Consider the following 21,621-nt stretch of genomic DNA (forward strand, 5'->3'; position numbering starts at 1 on the left):
GCCTAAGAGTGAATCTTCGTGTTTTATAAATCCACACTCCATATCCATTATGTTCCTCTAACTCTACTTTTTTTGTGTGTTTGTTCTCAGACGGCATGTAGGCTACTTTCTCTTTGAAGGTCACTGACCAAATAAATTAAATTTGATGCATTAAACGCGCGCGACACAAACTATTTCCTCCGAAATTAAGCGGTAATGCGCTCGTTATTAATTTTCAATGAAGTTTGAGTCCACACATGAACATCTGGGAGCCGGTTTTGAGGAGCGGTCCACCTTAACAGAGCCACGGCTCGGCTGTAGGCTACCCCTCTATCCGAGCCGCCTGCGCTTCTTTCTCGCAGCCGAAACTTCATTCAGCGGGCTGCCATCTCTTGTGAGGAGATTCGTGTCTCCTGATGTCCTCAGCAACCTTGTGTTGAACTGATATATTACTGCACTTAATCTTAGTGTTTAGTAGAAAATGCAATTTATATAAGCCACGTGAATGTAAAATGCACGTATGAGAAGTTTAAAATGACTAAAATAGGAGTCAGAAGAGAAGTTTTGGGCCATTAGTGTTGTGCTCTGATGATTGATGATTGTGGTTTTGCTCCAGGACTCTGTTGCGTACTAGATGTGGCTGCAGCAGATCAAATCGGCTTCAGGAAAGGGGTGGTCCGTGTTGGAGCATATATAGAGAGCCGGGTTCTCGCTTCTAAGACAGGGGATCTGAAACTCGAAGAGACAGTGAGGGAAATTCTCCAAGACCACGTTTGATGGTTTTAAAGACTCTTCTTGTGATTTTCAACTTTTAAGTGCTGCTAGATACTGTGATCATTTTATTTATTTCCATTCGAAGACAATTTTAAGCTCTGGATTGGTACCTATATATTAGCTACAGTTATTTTTTATTTTTTTTTATCTTTTCTGTGATATTTGGTTTACCTGCTTTTGGAGTCAAATTCTCAAAGAACTTGGATTTTTTTTTTTTTTTTTTGGGCAGTCATTATTTTGTATTTTGTTCTTAAAACCCCAACAGGAATATAATGTCTTTTTTGCGCGTTATACTGGGTTTCATTGCAGCCCTGTGCGTAAACGCGGCGCAGAGCTCGTGGGAGGAAAGCACCGTGGTGCCGGTCCGGCTCGACTTGTACGACACCGAACCGACCCATACAGCAGAAGCTCGGGAAGAGGAATCCGAGAAACGCATCTATCGCTTGGACGTCTTTGGAAGTCGGATGGTGTTGGTGCTGGAACCGGACCAGACCTTTTTAGCGCCTGGGTTTGTGTTCCAGATGATCGGAAAACCGGAGTCCGAGGAAGTTGACAGCGCGGGAGAGGCGCGGTGCTTCTTCTCGGGAACCGTGAACGCAGAAGAACTTTCCGCTGCGGCGATCAATCTGTGCCATGGACTGCGGGGAGGCTTCTATGTTGGCGGAGAAGAGTATTTCATTCAACCCGCAAACGCCAGCGGAGAGGCTTTAGATGGAGACACTCATCTCATTCGAAGAAGAAAACGGGGGTTCTTAGCTGAGGAGAACGGTTCGAAGTGTGGGGTGAACGAGGAGGAGGAACGGATCACCGAAAAACCATATGCAGCCAAATCCGACACAGAGCCCATCTCATCCGAGTCTAAAAGTAAATATTGCAGAATAAAAATTCATAATTATCGATTTTGTACCAGAGAATTTTGTCATACTTTTTATTATTATTGACTGTTTGAGATTTATTTATTTATTTCCAATAATATTTCGCACACGCCTCTGGTAACCCCAATAAACTCGGTGACTCCGCGTCATTCGGTGCGCGCTGGCGCATGGGGAGCAAATTAAGCGTTCTGCGTCTTCATAGCTCGTTAAACACTAAATCGTCTGGGATGTATTGATGTATTTTTAGCTGGGAAATACATCAACTGCAAACAGTAAACATGTTCCGTCTGCCCGTTTAAACTCATCTTAAAGAAAGAAAGAACGTTTTTCTAAAGTGCAGATAAGCCGTCTCCAAAAGTGAGGTGAGGGTTAACTTGGAGAGGGCAGAAATCTCTACACATATGCAGGAGGAGGCAAGGGGACGTAGGGTTGAGGGTTAGGGGAGTGGGAGTGTGAGTGGGAGGCGGGAGAAAATGGGCTGGAGAGACGTACCGCATGTTGCGCAGATCAGCAACAGAGGACTGTTGGCTTGTATTCCGCCAGCATCTCTCGTGGAAGTGCGCAAGTTTTGGAGACTTTATTAGCAGGAGCAGAATCTTAATCAAAAGAAGAAGCAGGCATGCTCAGCACTAACTTTTAAGTTTTCTCTATATCTTTTTCAGTTATAAGATACCATTACATCTTACTTTACTATTTCCAATCAGCATTGCATTTAAATAGCTTTAAGGCATCTATATGGACTTGTAAAAGCTGACACACATTTAAAATAGGCTTATACCAATAAATGTCCAATAAAATGACTGTAGAATGAAAATATCCCTCTGCCTAATATAATTTGACTAATAAGAGTTGAACTAGTGAGTTTTAGGTAAGTATGGCGCCGTGTCCAATAAAAATGACTGGTACCTAATATAATTTGCCAATGGCTAGCAATAAGAAATACCTATCCCTCTGCCTAATATAATTTGCCAATGGCTAGCAATAAGAAATATGAAATTATAGTTCAACCATGTAGGCTAAAGCCTCTTGTTTTTTTTTTTTTGTTTTTTTTTTTTTTTTAAATAAAAGATACAAAGTCATCATCATGGAAAAGTTGTTTCATGCGATTTTTTTAAAATGAATAAATGCATTTCTTTAAATACACTTTTCACCCTGATAAATATTGAATCTGATTTAGATTTCACTTTTTAAAGAATCTGTTGACTAATGGCTTTAATGATCTTCTTATCTTCCAGCGCACCACAGATCTCGCCGATTTGTGTCCACTCCTCGCTATTTGGAGATCATGATTGTGGCAGACCAGTCAATGGCAGAGTTTCATGGTGCTGGGCTCAAACCTTATCTGCTGACCATCATGGCGGTGGCATCTCGTCTATATCGTCACCCTACCATTCAGAATTCGATCACTCTGGCAGTTGTGAAGCTACTTGTTGTTTATGATGAAGAACACGGCCCCCAGGTGTCCTCCAATGCAGCACTTACGCTTAGAAACTTCTGCCAGTGGCAAAGACAGCACAACCCATCAAGTGACCGGCACCCAGAGCACTACGACACAGCAGTACTGTTCACCAGACAGGTACGTTTCACTAAGTATACCACTTCTGGTCTGGACGAAAATGAAAAAAGTAATTATGTAGCATGGCTCATATTTATGAACGCTATTCGTTTCAGGATCTTTGTGGAGCTCACTCCTGTGACACTCTGGGGATGGCAGATGTTGGCACCGTGTGTGATCCTGATCGAAGTTGCTCAATCATTGAAGATGATGGTCTGCAGGCAGCCTTTACAGTCACGCATGAGCTTGGTAGGCACATCCCCATTTTCCTATATAAAAACAAAAAAATAGGCAGGTGCAGAGCAAGTCAATAATTGTGCTTCTCTTCTAGGTCACGTGTTCAACATGCCCCATGACGATGCTAAACAATGTGCTAGTGTTAATGGCGACCACTGGAGTGCCCACATGATGGCCTCAACCTTGTCAAATCTGGACCAGCTACAGCCCTGGTCTCCTTGCAGTGCCCTGATGGTCACGTCCTTTCTGGACAATGGCCATGGTCAGTGTTTACTGGACAAACCCCAGAAGCCTCAGCAGTTACCTCAGGCTCTGCCAGGTTCAGTTTATGATGCCAACAGACAGTGCCGTCTCACATTTGGAGAGGAGTCCCAGCACTGTCCTGACCTGAGCACCACTTGTGCTGCCCTTTGGTGCACCGTCACATCTGCAAATGGCTTGCTTGTCTGCCAAACCAAGAACTTTCCATGGGCTGATGGGACACCTTGTGGGTCAAATAGCTACTGTATGGCAGGCCAATGTTTGAGCAAGTCTGAGGCTGCCAAATATCAGGTGAGCACCATTTGGTGTGCCATTTGTTGTCATATGTAATTAATGCAATTCTGATTTGTGACTGATGATGGTTCTGTCTTGTCATCTTTAACTCCAGTCAATGGTGGATGGGGAACCTGGGGACCTTGGGGAGATTGCTCACGTACCTGTGGAGGAGGTGTGCAATACTCTTTCAGGGACTGTGACAATCCCCTACCCAAAAATGGAGGCAAATACTGTGAAGGCAAGAGAATTCAGTACCGCTCCTGCAACACTGAGGCCTGCCCTGATAGCAATGGTAAGGGATAGTCCTGTCATTGTTTCTGCAAGAATGCATCCAGATGCAAGCCGCATGATACTCAAATGTATTTGTTTGCACAGGTTTAACATTCCGTGAGGAGCAGTGTTTGGCCCACAATGACATCTCCTCTCAGGTGTCATTTGGCTCAGGAGATGGCGTTGAGTGGGTGCCAAAGTATGCTGGGGTGTCTCCCAAGGACCGTTGCAAGTTGGTGTGTCGAGCAAAGGGAACAGGCTACTTCTTCATTCTGAAGCCAAAGGTAAGTGTCCCAATTAGACAGACCCACCAAGTGTTGTAAAATCTAACAATGGTTTAGTGCAGTGGTTCCCAATCCTGGTCCTGGAGAACCCCCAACACTGCACACTTTTGGTGTCTCTCTTTTCTGACACACACATTTGAGGTCTTGGAGTCTTCACTAATGAGCTGATGAGTTGAATCAGGTGTGTTTGAATAGGGAGACATCTAAAATGTGCAGTGTTGGGGGTTCTCCATGATCAGGATTGGGAACCACTGGTTTAGTGGATGCAAGTGTACTTCTGCCAATGTTTAATCTGAGGTTCCTTCCAATACCTTCAGGTGGCTGATGGAACACCCTGCACCCCAGATTCCACCTCAGTTTGCGTCCAAGGCCAGTGTGTGAAAGCTGGTTGTGACCGGGTCATTGGCTCCAATAAACGTTTTGACAAATGTGGCATCTGTGGAGGAGATGGGTCAACTTGCAAGAAAGTTTCTGGATCAATGCAACATGCTAGGTAAGTCTAAAATCTGCACCAAAGATGTTATTAGCTAGTTAGAGTTTCCCAAAATAACTCAAATTTTGATTTATACTAACTTTTGCTTGTTTCTGAAATTTAGAGCGGGCTACCAAGATGTAGTGACGATACCAGCTGGCGCTACACACCTAGATGTTAAGCAGCACTCTCTTGGAGGTCGCCGCCACGACAATAGCTACCTAGCAGTTCGCCTGCAAGATGGCACGTACCTACTGAATGGTGACTATAAGCTGACCACTATAGAAACTGACATATCTCTGAAAGGTGCACTGCTGCGCTATAGTGGTTCCTCTGCCACACTAGAGCGCCTGCGAAGCTTTGCTCCCCTACCTGAGCCTCTTATTATCCAGGTGTTGTCAGTCGGTGATTCCCCCCGACCTCGCGTAAAATACAGCTACTTTGCGCCACGCCCCAGTGGGTCAAAACGGTCATCCATTAACGTTATTAGTGAAGCAGGAGATGCCGAATGGGCCCTGCGTGAGTGGGGACCCTGTTCGCAGACCTGCGGCGGTGGTATCCGGAATCGGGACGTCATCTGTCTTGATGCTTACGGCCGCCAATCAAAAGACTGTCCTGAAGAGCTACGTCCTGCTTCGTCACAACCATGTGCTCTGCATGCTTGCCCATCCTGGTTGCTCGGGGAGTGGTCTGCTTGTTCCAAAACATGTGGCAGAGGCTTCCGCAAGCGCCCACTGCGCTGCATCGGACATGATGGCCGCACTTTGCCTAACGAGCGCTGCAATGCAAAAGATCGGCCACGACCTCTTCTAGATTTGTGCAACCTGACTCCCTGTTGAAACTGAACACTGAGGCTCAAAGCAACCTCGAATAGGTGTAAGGTGCACCTGGTGCTGACCAACACAGATTTTTATATTCAAAGGGCCCATTATGACAAAGACTGCAACCAAACTTCTTTCAGTGTTTTAAATCCCACCCATCCAACACTGGGTACAGTACACTGGCACACTGTGTACCTGTCTTGACAGCTGTGATGGAGGATGGGAATATGGACACCTCTGCTGCTTTGGATGCTGATGTCATGCATTTTAGATTTCAAGTGTGTATGGGTGTGTATGATGATAGGATGATTAATGAAAATTTGAGAATTTGAATTTTTTCGTCTGTCTGAGCTGGACTAGACAGACAGGATTAATTTGTCACAAGAGAGCATATAGGAGCTATTGCCAGGGTCAAAAGCAGTACTGAAACAGTAGAGTTCATTAGTAGTGTTATATAAATGCCCTCTAGTGGTTCTCCATGTCAAAGTCGCAAACTCTAACTCAGAGCACATATTCAACATATGCATTTTTCTTGCCAAAAATCAACGCCATATCTCACCTCAGCTAGGCACACATGCTGCTATTCAAACACCACAACAGGTATTATATTATGCATTTCCTCATATCTAAGTTTAACAATGCACATTATCTTTAGGTTTAGCTTCCTAGATTGATATTTTCACAATTTTACAAAGCCATTCCCGATCAAGAGGGATCATATTTTTAATGGGGAGGGAGACCAAAGAGCAGAGGTTCTACACCTGAGAAGAGAGTGTGTTTGTGCGTGTTTATGTATGTGTAGTTTAGTTCTGTGTGATTCTATGGAGATATAGTGAGGGACTTCTCTTCTACTACTACTTCATAAGTAATCCTCTCTTGCCTTCTGAGAAGGTATCTTTGTAATGAGGTATTTTGTTTCGTATAGAATATCCAAACTTTATTTATTTTTGTACAGCCCATTTAATATAATCTTGTTGCTTTTTTATAATTATTGTATTTCTATTTGTTATTATTATTGAAATTACTGAAGGATGTAGATTATATTAGAGTATTTATACAATATCTATGAACTTAGGTTTATGAATAAAGTATCACATTGATTTGTGGACCAAAACTGTTGAGATGGTGTCTTATTTTGGGTGTGGCTGCTGACATTGAAGGAAGCACTAAAGTCTAAATCCTGGCCTGATGACCCCTAGAGGTTCGTGAAGGTACTACATTATTTTTTATATTATATATTATTATATTGTATTTTTTTATGTGGTTAATCTCCTCTAGATGAAAGGAGCTACATTAACATTTGAAGTCTGAACACAAATTGTTGCACATTGATTGTAAATAAATGTATACTTAAAGTGAAAAAATTCAAGTACATGCATACATCAAAATAAATTCAAAAGAGCATCAACATTATTAGATCTAGTCTTGACAAGTATCAGTACAAAACTGCTGAGTCTGTCTGCTCGTATTATGAACTAGACAAAGTAAATCATTAATTAGTTTAATTTAATCATATTAATTAGCACTCCCAACAGCTGTTCAACATGACCGGCATATTCAGCAGGACAGGTAATAATCATATCACTGGTTATAACGAGGAAATCTTTTGTTATATAACAAGCTTTAATAATTTAAGAGGGCACTACAAGGGTGGTTCAAGTGGAGGCTCATTCAGTCCCTAGTCCTTCTGCTAAATAATACATACAACCAACCGTTCAGCAATATGACACACAGCAAGGCCTTTTACACTTAAAACCTTTTTTTCTGACAGTCTGAAAACTGGTTTATACAACAGGTTGGAACAAGAAAGACTTAATGTAAATTTGAAAGATGCAAGATGATATGTTCAATATACAAGTAACATTTAAGCAAGGATATAAACATGTTTTCAAAACATTAGTAAAAAAACTTTACATTAAAATTTGTTAAATCTGGACATGCAACTAAAACTGTTAAATGTTATTACTTGTTTTAGAATGCTCAGAGAACATTCAAACGGAACATTTCTATAATGTTTGCGAATGATAAAATGTAATGTTCCTTTAACGTTGAGTTAATGTTTTTAGAACATTTTTGCTTACTGGTTTATATTATTTGTCCACTACCCAAATGCATATTGACTAGGGGATCGAGGCACTAACTCATGAACAATTAAAACATATTTTTATGGTCAACTAATTCTAATTATGTGGTTGCATTCTACTGAGTGGATTCAAGACAGAAGATGTGTTTCTATAACAGGCAACCATTCACACCTATCTTTTCTACAGAGTAGCTAAGATCAAGTGAATTACTATGAAGATCTGGAGCTATACAGTCTATGAATTACAGTCTGAAGCACGTGTATTTGAGATGCTTTAGTTTACTCTTCGTGTTGAGTTCAGGTCAGGGATGTTGCACACAGAGGAGATTCGTGAAAACACGATTGAACAGAGATCTAAATATAGACTTCAGGGACACTAGCGAGAAGATGAGGCCGCAATTTGGCTCTATTGAAACGGGCGAAGTGTTCCCAGAATGATCGTGCGGCCCTCGTGTTGTTCCTGAGGTAACCGGCCACATTAACGCTCGTGTGATGAGGAGTCGTGACAGCGGAGGCGGGCGGCGTCGAGCGGCCATGCAGTCTCCTCACAGGCGCATCTAGACTGGCTCCCTGCGCGCGCGGCTGGGCAAAGTTCCTGGGGGAGGGGACCGAGGCGAAGAAAAGAAAATAGCGCAAGGAAGAAGTTAAAGACAAAGAGGAAGGAGTCAAAGGAGAAGTTCTGACTGAGAGACTCGTGGAACACGTGGAGCGTTATGGATAAAGGAGTTTATTTTAACGCCTGAAACTCAGAACGCTTGTCAGTCAGAACAACATCAGAGTTTATAATCAGATTTAAGACATGGCAGAATGAACGATCAACTGTGCAAAGATTAAATAATATGTGAAAGTGGGTTAGACGCGTTTTCCCAGGGATTTTAAAAAAAAAAAAAACGGAACATTATGGAAAATCCGAGGACAGCGAGTTCACAGAAGAGTTGGAAGTTCGTGCGGGACTCTCTACTGCTTTGCTTCTTTGCCGGTAATGTACGCTATTTTTTATTTGAGAACTAGGAAGTAAATCAATTAAACATTTAACGTAATCGATTATTTTATTAAAATAAAGGAGCAATAACATACAAAACAAACAAAGGTTATTCACGTCTTGTCTAGTTACTTAAGATTTGAGGTCGTATATTTACATTGCAGACTTCAGTTTTCATTATTTGACTCACGGGTTAATTAACAGTTGTCTAATGATTTTCGCTCAATTTTTTATTCTTATTATTTATTTCTTTGTTTTTTGTTTTTACACTCATGAGAAAACTTGTCTTTGTAAATCTGACTAACTACCAATTTAGGTTATAAAAACGTTGTGGGAACATTGTTTTGAAATGTTTCTAAAACGTTGACGTGCAGTTTTCTTGTGATTAGAACGTTATTTAAGTTAAAAATACATTTCTTAACGTTCTACTAACTTAATTTTCACCCAAAATATTAACTTATTTGAAAGCTTATTTTTAATGTTCTAATAACGTTAAAATGTTTATAAATTTATTTAAAGGTAAAAAAAAAAAAAAAAAAAAAAAAAACTTTCTTACTACGTTCAAGTAGCAAATAACATCATAAGGACGTTTTGTACATAAAACTTTAAAAAATGTTAGTGAATGTTTTGACAATGTTCCCTGCTATCTGCATGGGAATTTACAAACAAAGAAAAGTTACTTATGAATTGCCTATAGTTAGTAGTTTACAGGCTACAGTTTTATGGTTATTTTACCTATAGGTTAACTAACAATTTATCTGTTGTCTGTGTGAGAGTTAATGATTTTTCTCAACTTTTTGACACTATTTTGAAAATCTTGTCTTTAAAATGCTCATTTATTCTTTAAAATACATTGGAGTATTAAGAAAATATCATGGTATATAGACACTATTCATTTAGTCTCAGACTGGTACCATCATACAACACAATTCTGGAGACTTGTGATTGACCTGTCCATTTCACACATATTGGAGGGAAGTGTGTGTGTTTGTGTGTGTGTGTGTGTGAATGAACACCAAAAATGAACAGTGATTCTGTGTGTGTGTTTGTGTGTGTGTGCAGTAACATTTAAAGCACCAGTTCTTCTAAAGCATCTTTGTCCCAAAAGTGTTGACCGACAGGACCCAGAGGTAAAATGAAGGCCTCTAGGGGACCACCCAGTCTGCAGGGCCCCACATTTGCTTTTAGAAGCCAGATGCAAACAGACGCCACTCAAATTGAAGCCAAATTTTGGTGCTTTAGAAGACATAATTACACCAATTATACTGTGATGACTGCGGGCAGGACAAGATAGCGCTGTAATTGTGTACCAACCATCCTCACCCTTGAGCATAAGCTTGAGATACATACATTAAAAGGTTTTTAGTCCCAAAACAGTTGTATTTAGAGCTCTTTTTCAAGTGTGTTTATGGCACAAAAACACAAGTTCTAAGGATAGGAAGACATGGACCCAGATCTATACGAATAGACTTGCATTAAGCAATATGCTACACCCTTTATCAGCATTGTAAATTCAATCGTGAAATGTGTCGTTAATCACTAATCATTAGTCACAGATCAATAGCATTTGTTGCCAACATAAATCCAGCAGGTGTGTTTGGTGCATCAATGAGCTCTGATCAAGAATAAACAAATGAGAGCTCATGATTCTTTCTGCAGGATCAGACACGTTTGTCAGTGGCAGGAATGATGGGGACAGACGAACTCGGCCCTCCAATACAACACTAGATACTAAGACATACTGCAGTCTGCATGCATAGAGGCGGAGGTTTTGATCATTCTGATTTAATCGGTTTTGTCTCAGTGCATGTTCCTAATGAATTGTTCTTAATTTCAATGCACAATAATGTTCTCAAAGTGTCTTTTGTCTCTACAAATGACAAGTCTGAACAACTGAAACAAAATTATAATATTCCTTATCATTATAGTTCTTGTTTTTCACTGAAAATATCCAAACATCTTAAACAATATTTTCTAACTAAAATTAGTAAGGGTTTTGACCATAGTGAAGAACTTTTCTGTTCATATTTTTGTCTGAAAAAGTTGTGTGCATTTTGTTGTTCTCTATTCTCAAAATTTACGGTGTGCTGTTTGCTTCCTCTGACTACTAGTACGCTCTCTGACCATCCAATCAAATGATGTAAAAAAAAAAATGCAGACGTTATTGTATGCCTGCTAGATGGCCCCAGTGTCACCAACTCAATATCTTACTGGTTAAATAAACGGTTTCATTGCCATTTATTTTAAGTTAAAGGCGCCCGCATTGTTGATTCTGAAGGCCTCAAAGCTGATTTCTTTTACCCTGGCAACACATGACTGCTGAAATATGATTGCATAAAAGCTCTAATATAAACATACTGGAAGCAGCGCAACCAAGAGGAAAGCCATGAAATGAAGAGAATAGACTATTGGGAATAATTTAATACACATTTATAAAAAAAAAAAAAAAAAAAAAAAAAAAAAAATATATATATATATATATATATATATATATATATATATATATATATATATATATATATATATATATATATATATATATATATATATATATATATATATTAATACTAAGTCAGTGATTCTGATGTGTTTAGACCAGCAGAGAAGGCCTTGCTGGATCCTGATGGCCCATCACTGGTCATAAGACTGGGTTAAATTTCATGGAAATTCACTAGGCAAGGCATTTAACCATTTTATACGCAATGGTTAAAGTGCTTCACATAAAAAATATAGACATAAAATTAATAATAATATGGGGGGGGGAATCTAATAAAAAATGATCTAAGTATATAATTAAAAACATAAAAGTTCCTATTACTGATATTCTGATTCAGCATCCAAATCACTTCAAATTCACACTCGTGAACCAAATAAAAGATTGTTCTTTAATTGTGAACAGGGTTATTATTTTATAACAATTTTTAATAATTTGTATTAAAACCATAAATATTTCATTCCTTGAAATAAAACAAATGTTAACTGAAATAAAACACATATTCAGCTAGTTGCCATGGCAGCATTTCTCATTTTTTATTTTAAGTTTATTTTAAGTAAACACAACAGAATTACTAAAACTTTAATTAAACTTAAATTGAAAATGGAAAATATAAAAATTAAATCGAATTCAAAATATTACTGTAAATAAAACTACTTAATAACACAGATTGTGAATTTCCACTACCCTAATGCACATCACTAAATGGTGAAAATGTGAATATATTTAGGATGCCAGTGATACTGTAAATCAGTTGAAACTGAGCAAATATTCTTATTTAGTTTTTATTAATATTTTATATCAATCATATTGTGTACGTGTGTGTTGGTAGGCCATGGAGACGCTCAGTGCGACAGCTGTATTGAGTACTGCTGTGATGGGGTTCCTCCTTTCTGCTGCTCTTACTATGCGTATGTGGGAGACGTGCTCTCGTAAGTACACACACACACGCACACACACACACATGCTGGGTTTCCATGTTTTATGGGGACATTCCATAGGCGTAATGGTTTTTCTACTGCACAAACTGTATTTTCTATCCCCTAAATCTACACCTAGACCCACCCCTCACAGGAAACTTTAGGCATTTTTAGATTTTCAGAAAAAAATGAATTCTGTATGGGAAGTTTGACCAAAAATGTCCCCACAAGGACAAGGATTTTGCATAATGCCATCTTTGTGGGGACATTTTGTTCCCATAACGTAGGGGATACCTGAACCACACACACTGTCTCTCACACACACACATGCATGCTTTCAAAAGTACACGCACACACACAGACACACTTCCTCACTACTGCTGTTTTACTTATGTAAAACATCAGCATTGAGTTGACCTCTGACCTCCCCTCCCCCTCACACACAGCTGCTTGTTCACTTCAATCTGAAATCCAACCCACATCCCATAATCAACCCTTGTGTCCAGTTACATCAAGGAATTCTGATGCCATTTTACATAAATCAAGTTATTTTTGATTCACATTTTTAAGACCACAGTGGTGTTCAAGTGATAGCTTTTTTCAGTTGCTAACAAGTGTTTACCAATATTAAAGTACTTTTTCTAAACTCTTAACACAGCAACACACCTACATCACACAATTAGCCAAAAAGTACATTTTCTGGCCAAAACCACATTTTGTTAAATAAATTCAAACTACATTTCTAAATGCTGAATACCTATTTTATGTTTTTAAGTGTTGAATTTGTTCATCCTTGGCAACATACTGTTTAAAACTGAATGAGACATTACTTTATAGAATGTACAATAGAAAAAATAGGGTCCTCTAAACAGAAATTCAGTTGGAACCTTGATTGAAATTGCTTTCCAGTGGGTGAGGGGACTATTCTTCCAACTGAGACTGGAATCAGCTGTTTCTTAAAAATGAGAAATCAGTTGTTACACTGTTTCATATAGAGAGATTTTTTTTTAAATACTTTTGAGCTGCTGTTGTTGCAGAAGTAGAGATTTTGCACTATATTTAAAGTTTGGAACATTAGGTCTTCATTTCTGTCATGCTGTGTTTTAGCATTTGTTAAAAAAAAGAAAAGAAAAAGATAAGAACAATCCATGATTTTGGTATGGGATAAGCTTGTATGAAAAGACAATTTAAGCATTTTAAAGACATGTTATTTGACTGAATATTGTGTGAAAAATGATTTCACCAATAATCTTTAATATCTTCATTGTTTCTCTTAATTGGAGACTCCCAACTAACAAGGAACATTCTCAGAACATTGTGTCATGATTCTCTCTAAGTTATGAACAATAACACAAATCATTGTTTGAAGTTGCCTGGTCTTTATAGTTTTTTTTTTTTTTTAATTGCTTACACAGTTTCTGAAACTATGGCTCCACAAAACGTGCACAAAACATGCAAAACATTAAGCATCACTTGCAAAAGCAAATACTTCTTTTAAAACTATTTTAACTCTTATAAAAAAAAGCTGTTTTTGCATAGTAACTACACACAAACATCAAATGTTTAGCCATATACGTGTCAAACTATACACACACAGATATGACGAATGTAAACACTACTATCTTGAGTCTTTTGCTTGTTCAGTGTGCAGTGGAATGCACAGGAGTTTGTCTTCATTTGGCCCATTTTCCTAAACCATTCATTCAGTTCTCAAAACAAAGGCAGATTTCTCAAAACTTTTAACACATTTCCCCACTTTTCACACACAGTCCAATTTGCTTAAAGTTTTCTGCAAAACTCTTCACAAAAATCTTTGCACAGCTTTAAACATGTTCTCATTCAGAACACACAGATATACAATATAATTACCACCAGCATCTTAATATGACCTTAAATAGCACACATTTATCCATGTTTAAACATTAAGTAGCAAAACTGATGACATACAAATCAGAATCTCAGGATGATATTAATAAGAGCACAGGTGATTATGTGCTTTGGAAAATGAAACAAAGTGGTGGGAGACAAAGAGAAAGAGGAGGGTAAAAGAAAATGAAGGGAACGGGGTCAAAGGACATCTGTTAGCACTAGGACCTTTTGGGAATCAGGAATCAGTGCAAGTCAGTGTCTATTGGCTTGAATCTGTATGTTGTGTTCTGTAATATACATTGACTTGCACTGATTCCTGATTCCCAAAATGAGGTTACTTTTGAACTAATTTTGACCTGGAAGTTTGAGGTTTGTACAAGTTGGTGTGTAGTTTTGAGATTGCATTTATAGTTGTGAGAAAACGGTGAATTGTTTCAAGAATTGTGCATTAGCAATCAAGATAAACTGTGTTTAGTATATATTTACAAAGTGCTTAGATATATTTACACTATAAAAAAAATTGCAAGGGGGTACAATTCATTTATTTCTTCCTCAAAACATTGAGATTTGATTTCTGAGTGAACTAATTATTTATAAATGTTTTCACACATGATCAATGGATGCAGGTTACCAGTAAACAAGTGTGCCATTTAAAAGGCAGTGTTTGTCAAATTAAGCATGTGTCTAATGTACAAAAAGTTTGTTAATATGCTTGCAGTTTTGCAGACTTGGTCTGAAGATTCCGTATATGAATGAATGGTTTCAACTTTTAGTGTGTAAGCAATTTAAAAAAATGGTAATAATGTTCTCAAAACGTTAGCACAAAAATATTATTTATACTTATGTTTTTCTAAAACATTTCAGCTGGACATTCATCTAACATTTTTAATGTTAGAACTCTTTTCATGACGTTTATAGAACATTCAAATGTAACTCTCCCATTATGTTTGCAAAATAAAAACATTGAATGTTCTCTTAAAACATTTTAAAAGCCGGTATTTTTAAACATTCAGGGAACAGTCAGAAGTAATGTTTTAATAACTTAATGGGCACATATTTTTGTTAACTGGCCTGGGCTTTTGCTGTTTTTTTAGATATTTCTCCTCAGATAAAGATCCTAGTAATCTCACACATGAGCATCTCAGATCCTTTGGTTGGATCTTAACCAAACCTCAGGGCATCATTCTGAACTCACGGCTCTACACTCCCACATTCATCCAAACTTGAAATGACAATCGAAAACCAACACATTTGGTCTTTTGTGCCACAACAAAGACGTGTTTAGTCAGGTGCCTGTTCACACAAGAGACGGATCACTGTTGACTCACAAATGGATGGGATCCATCATGAGGTAAATAAATATGAGCATGGGTGGTCTGACTCCACAAAAACACTGGATGAATGTACATATTGAGTTTATTATCCTGCCATGAAACAGATAGTTAGTGTATGCTAAATTAAGCATCACTAGTACTGGTGTAGCGTATGTTAGTCTCAGTTTTTGCTGATGGTTTTGTTTTTCAGGGGAACGGCCATCTCAGGGATCGTGTTTGGTGTGGTGTTTTTGATGGGTGCAGTGGCCGCCATCTTTCTGTGCATCTGTATGTGTGTGAAGAACGGGCGTGGGGCGAGAGTGGGCGTCTTCAGCTCATCATATATCAACACTGTGACTCAGGGTTACCCAGGTAACACAACAACACACAAAAGCCTTCACACAGCGCACTAGAGCTGACTAACTAAAACCAGCATGCTGTCAGACTCAAGGGATCATTTGAATGGATTTTGTAAATCATAATCAATTAATTGTATTATTAGTAATATTATTAATTTTATTGCACTGACACTATCAGATGAGAATAAAATTTGAGCTAAGTAATGATACTTTGCAACATCAAACTGTTATTAATCTGAACTGATCAACTTTAAACTAATTAACTGAATCAACATTGAACTGACTGATGAATGATAATATTTTCTATAGAGCTACTTTTGAATTTCTTTCACTATAGATTAATTTCGCAACATTAACACTGGTATTTTCCTGTTTGTTACTTTAAAGCTGCTTTGAAACAATCTTCATTGTATAAAGCGCTATAGAAATAAACATGACTTGACGTTTTATGATTTTTAATCCAAAATTTGCTTCTTAAACAGTATTGCTGGGTCTTTTGAAAATTAAATTCTTTCGTATTTTATGGACTATTTGAATTTATTTTAAACGGCAAAAAACATATTTACATTTACAAAATATTTTGTTAATTTAACATAGAATTTCTGCTGGACTTAATTCACCAATCATTCTCAAATATGCAAATATACAAATATGCACCCTTTAGGGGTAAATAGGGTACAAAGGTGTATCTTTAGAAATGGTACTGTCCCAGTGACAGCTTTTGTACCTTTTTTTCTAAGATTGATTAATGCCTTAAAAAAATCTACAGTAGAAAGACTTAAATTCATAAAATCATGGCAGAAAATTAATATCTCCCTCAATATTTGTTTTGTTTTCCAGTACAAATGTCTAAACATCCTTAAATCATGAACAATGAAGATGTAAAGTTTAATTAAAACAAGAACACATATCTGTCAGTGGGGAATGAAAACTTGTTTTCCCTTTGAATGAAGTAGAGTTTTCTGATGCAGGACAATTACATTTACTGTAAAAAAAAACAAAAACAAAAAAACAACTTGATCTATTGTTTTTCTGTAACACTACACAGTCAATAAACACAAAGATGAAGGTTTAGAAAGCCTTTAATCCAACACACAGCTAATCCACAAACACAGGGTAGAGTTGACAAGATCGGACAAAATAAACTGAAAAAGGAGAGAACTGAAATACCGGCGATGATGAAGTGATTAATGAGTGCACAGCTGAACACAATGAGTGTCCATGACAACAAACAAACTAAGGCAAAGGGTGATGAAACAGAGTCCAAACTTAGGCCATGTCCACATGTACATGGTTATTTTTATAAACTGAGTTTTTCCTTCTTCCGTTTTTAGAAAAATCTCCGTCCACATGAAAACCCAAACGCATGCTATGAAGCACTGCCAAGAGCATGCCAAGCCAACAGGTTGCGATATAATCTCTACCGTAAAGCCATGTTGGCCAATCAGAAGCCTGAAAAAGTTTCCAGTAGGTGAAGATAACAGTGCATGCTCTGACCCACTGATCTATAATATAATATAATATAGATCAGTGCTCTGACCTCACAAGCCAAAATCTCAGGTTTTGCTGTCTACATGATAACACTGCAAACAGAATTTTTTAAAATCTTCACCCTGGCAGGCGTTTTCAAAAATGTTCCGTTTCAGTGACCTGGCGCTGTATTTTCATTTGGACGAATGGCAAAACTGCATTGAAAAAAGCTGCGGTTTTAACCTGTTTAATCCCACCAGTCACAATAGTGACCGTAAAAAAGGTTTTCACTTATAAAGTTCTAAAAACCTTACTGACTGATGTTTTAGTGTACTTCCTGCAAATATGGAAAAAAATAAAGGGTCTCAATTAAATATGTGCATTTTTACATGATTAGTGCAAATTGTCACATGACCAGAGCAGCTTATTTCCTGTTTGCACCTTGAGAAGATGATGACTGCATCAAAGCTCCAAAACTGAAGGCTAGTAAAGTGTCTTGACATAAATATATGACAAAGATTTTTGGTACACATGTTCTTTAGGGTGTCTACTATTAATATATGCATTCACAAATATTTAGTTTTGATGAGTGTGGTCATAGAATGAGTAAACATGTTGATGGTCACAATAGTGACTGGGGGTAACAGTGAACTTAGGTAAACAATATAAATCTAATTGCAGTTGCTGGTGAAAAGGACAATAAAATGTTGCAATAACAAAATATTGCACTAAATTAAAAAATCAAATGTTAGAAAAAATGTACAGTAATGATGTGGTAATACTCTAAGCATTAATATAACATTTTTATTTTATATTTAACAATTTTTTTTTTTTTTTCTTCTGCATAATAGTAACCCTAGAATGTGATCAAACAGTTTAAAATAGCTGGGCTAAAATATCTAACCATATTTATGACTGCAGAAATATGTTATTTCAGTACACACATTATGCCACCGAACATAAAACACAATTTTTCACACACTTTTCCAAAAAAAATTCAAAAAATAATTATTGATTATTTCAAAGGGTTACTAATGACACATAATTTGGATATTTTCACGTCTGGGAAAATTTTGGGATTAAACGGGTTAAAAATAACTGCGTTCGTGTGGACAGGGCCTCAGAAACAGTGACATTTTCCTTCAGTGTATTCCTTAAATGTTCTTTACCTGGTCTTAAAAAGGTCTTAACCTTCATAAAACCTGCAGAAACAACCTTCTTTATTCTGAAATTACAAACCATTTACCAACATTAAAACAAGAAAGCTGACATATTGTATCGTCTATATCACTTATTATATAAAGTTAACATATTTTGAACAATTAAACATGCAAAAAAAAAAAAAAAAAAAATCCTAAGTTTATTTCTAAATCAAAATGTGCACAATACTATAAGAAATATAAGTTCTTTCTTATTCTTCTCAGGTCCTCCACCTCCTTATAGCTATGATTATGAGATGTATCCTCCTGATCTACGGCCGCCTCCATACACACCAACTCCACCCAGAGTGGCAAACTACTCTCCACCTCCACCTTATCCAGGCTACAGCCGCAAATGATTCGGAAAGGATGAGAGCTGCACTCTGAATGCACACAATGAAAACAATGAAGACCAGTGCTCTGTCAAGAAAGCAGGGATTTCCACTCCCTGGACCAGCCACAAAGATCATTCTTACATGAGGATTTGACTTTTTCATTCATGGCATGGACATTTATGGTCTCACAAATCTAAAGAACACTAATAAACGTTATTAGGCAACAGGAGACCAGGACAGGCCTAAAAACTAATGTGATTTGGTAAATGTGTTTTCTTGTGATGCGGTTTGTTCGAAATCAGTGTCATTTCATTAAATGTCTAATTAAAATACAGTGAAATTAACTGTTAATATGGGAGTAAACTTCATATTGTTGTACAGAGTAACATTCTATTCTTATACCTACAATGTGTCTGAGTGTCTTGATTACTTTCAGATGAACTGAGGAAATAATATTCTAAATGTATTTATTCCTAGAAAATTGAAAGAGCAACTTGTTTTTGCAGTTGGCTACTATTAAGAAAACACCAGGTGTTGTTAACTGTTCTCAGAAAACCACTAATTGTGTCCAAACAGCAAAGCATTAACTCATTTTGTGTGTTTTTACCTTTCATAATAAAACTAAAGGGTGTGTGCTCATTCTTTGCAATGTGGTGCTTATGCTATCACACAGTTTGTTAGTAAAAAGGGTTTATTCATCATACATTAATATATAAATAGATTTCATTCAGAAAACCCTTGAAAATAATAGATATAGAATATCTCACTGTCAAGTAGATTATTACATGAGAATTTACTGAGCCATACTAATATTACATTTATAGTAATGTTTTTTGATGAACGTCCACACGATGGCAGCAAATATAGTGATACGGTAAAAAATAAACCGATTACATTAAAATAATAATAATAAAATAATTACAAATAAATTTTTAATTAAGCAACAAAATATAAACACTGATTGGAAAACAGATAGCTGACTGAAGAGCAAAATATTTTTGTTATTACTCTTAAGCCAAAAGGCTAAATTAATAATAATAATAATAATGACAAGCTGAAATAAATTATAATTTATGTAATTAAACTAATAAATCGGCTAATACATATGAATTAAATAATAAAATATATTTAAATAAAAATAAAAATAATCTTAGTTAGTGTAATCTTTGATTTTATTTTAATTGTAGTTCCCAGTATTTTGAGTGGCAGTCAGTAATCCTGCTCCCCCTCCCTGCATTCATTCCCTCGTTGTCCGGTCAGGTGACTCGCCATCGCAGGCGCATCGCATTCTTCTCAGCGCTGACTCGATTCACACACCGACATTTTACACCAAACGGATATTTGCTCGATACAGAACGCTATTTGATAGAAGCACGGAGAAGAGGAGCAGAATGGGGTGTCGAGAGGTTTTCATATTACTGCTGGCCGCGACATCGACGGTCGCTGTTGAGGTAAGAAATCGACAAAAGATCGTAGCGACGCCGACCAAAGACGATGAAGCGATTCAATGTAACCATCATCTCAACCACAGACAGCCTACACTAGAACAGCGGCACTTCGATGAAACCAAAACAGCCGCGATAGAAGCTATAAAACGTCCATTTCCATCCAATAGATCGCGACGACGAATCTGTTATGTCGTTTCTAAACCAGAATGAGGTTTAATATTTAACGATTTAGCTTTTGTTTAGAGTCCTATAGTGCTACATAAGGAATTTCGTTTCCTCGTTTTGTGTAAAGATTTTTTTTCGGTTACATTAGTAAATTCTGGCAAACAGTAGTGGAAATAATAACTATACATAACGTTAGGCGTTCTGCGGATCGGGCGCTGTTAGTTATATGAGCGGTGCTGAACAAATACTGTGTGCCAGATCCGCTAATTAAAAATAATAAACAAACTGTGCGGCTGAGCTCGATGAAGAGAGAGCTGCGCTCGAACATAATGTGACGTTCTCTGATTCAGTGACTCACACATTTAGTCACCTTTATTTATAAAGCGCTTTATACAATGTAGATGCATCAAGTTAAATCAAGCAATATCTCAATCCGACTGATGATCTAACATCAAACAAAACAGAACATAACAACAACAAAAACAGCCGAGTCCGAGGTTTTCATCGAGTAGATCAGCCGAGTGTTGTTTTCGCTTGGTGTGTGTGTGCTAATAAAACTAAATATGTTATTCCGTTTTGTCCTCCTCCTCCCCCTATAAGACAAAATGTTTCTTTAAAAAGCGACATGTTAAAATAAAATAAATCGTTGCGCTAATGTCGCGAGATACGTTCTGCTCCGTTCCCTTGAGAGGAACGCGTTGTCTGTGAACGCCCCCCAAGATGGCGACGAACCACCGCAGCGGCTGAACTCAACGGGACGGAGGAGACTGTCTGGAGCTACATTGAGTTTCGAGGAACTCTCTATTTTTAAACACTAACGATATGTTTAAGTTTCTTTTACTGTAAGACACATTGTCTCTGGGTTGGTCTAAGCCTGTAATTTTCCACCCCGCAGTCACCGTAGTCTCCACTGTATTCTCACCGCTCCCAAACTTTTAAAGAATAAGGTAGCCTACTGTGTTTTTTGGGACATGTACCATGGTATTTTTTTGGTACGCATTGGGGTACCATGCCAATATATTATGATATGTGAATATTATAGTCATTGGTATCAAAATATCATGGTCCAAAATCTTTTTTGAGCCATTATGGGATGTTTCTGTTTATTGTGTTGCGCAGTGAAGATATTGATTGGCTATTAGTAACAGTGTTTAATTAACTTCCACAACATTTGATTGTA

The 21,621-nt window shown here is 37.5% G+C and overlaps 3 protein-coding genes across 4 annotated transcripts in view; all 3 read left to right on the forward strand.

Annotated features, from left to right (window-relative positions):
* The first annotated feature begins 544 nt into the window (after nt 1–544).
* adamts1 (ADAM metallopeptidase with thrombospondin type 1 motif, 1) lies at nt 545–6,912 on the forward strand. The gene is made up of 8 exons (XM_042749652.1): nt 545–1,617; nt 2,864–3,204; nt 3,300–3,432; nt 3,515–3,972; nt 4,063–4,249; nt 4,333–4,511; nt 4,829–5,004; nt 5,108–6,912. The coding sequence occupies exons 1-8, from the start codon at nt 1,026–1,028 to the stop codon at nt 5,820–5,822; spliced, it is 2,781 nt and encodes a 926-aa protein (XP_042605586.1). The 5' UTR covers nt 545–1,025; the 3' UTR covers nt 5,823–6,912.
* A 1,272-nt stretch (nt 6,913–8,184) lies between these two features.
* cyyr1 (cysteine/tyrosine-rich 1) lies at nt 8,185–19,467 on the forward strand. Its single transcript, XM_019071545.2, has 4 exons — nt 8,185–8,866; nt 12,196–12,295; nt 15,677–15,837; nt 18,719–19,467. The coding sequence occupies exons 1-4, from the start codon at nt 8,788–8,790 to the stop codon at nt 18,850–18,852; spliced, it is 474 nt and encodes a 157-aa protein (XP_018927090.1). The 5' UTR covers nt 8,185–8,787; the 3' UTR covers nt 18,853–19,467.
* A 600-nt stretch (nt 19,468–20,067) lies between these two features.
* The window catches only part of appa (amyloid beta (A4) precursor protein a), a 35,095-nt gene continuing 33,541 nt past the window's right edge, over nt 20,068–21,621 (forward strand). For both annotated transcript variants that reach the window (XM_042749744.1, XM_042749803.1), the window contains exon 1: nt 20,068–20,279. In XM_042749744.1, the coding sequence (XP_042605678.1) occupies nt 20,220–20,279 (60 nt within the window). In that variant the 5' untranslated portion in view covers nt 20,068–20,219. The remainder of the gene's footprint in view (nt 20,280–21,621) is intronic.

The sequence above is a fragment of the Cyprinus carpio genome, chromosome A1 (assembly GCF_018340385.1).
Source record: "Cyprinus carpio isolate SPL01 chromosome A1, ASM1834038v1, whole genome shotgun sequence".
Classification (NCBI taxonomy): Eukaryota; Metazoa; Chordata; class Actinopteri; order Cypriniformes; family Cyprinidae; genus Cyprinus; species Cyprinus carpio.

Excerpts from the sequence above, each read along its gene's own strand:
- adamts1 (XM_042749652.1), top strand. The coding sequence starts at position 1,026 with ATGTCTTTTTTGCGCGTTATACTGGGTTTCATTGCAGCCCTGTGCGTA. Across the intron at positions 3,973-4,062 it reads CTGAGGCTGCCAAATATCAG|ACTCCAGTCAATGGTGGATG; the intron begins GTGAGCACCATT and ends TTGTCATCTTTA. Across the intron at positions 4,512-4,828 it reads TCTTCATTCTGAAGCCAAAG|GTGGCTGATGGAACACCCTG; the intron begins GTAAGTGTCCCA and ends CAATACCTTCAG.
- cyyr1 (XM_019071545.2), top strand. The coding sequence starts at position 8,788 with ATGGAAAATCCGAGGACAGCGAGTTCACAGAAGAGTTGGAAGTTCGTG. Across the intron at positions 8,867-12,195 it reads ACTGCTTTGCTTCTTTGCCG|GCCATGGAGACGCTCAGTGC; the intron begins GTAATGTACGCT and ends GTGTGTTGGTAG. Across the intron at positions 12,296-15,676 it reads TATGTGGGAGACGTGCTCTC|GGGAACGGCCATCTCAGGGA; the intron begins GTAAGTACACAC and ends TTTGTTTTTCAG.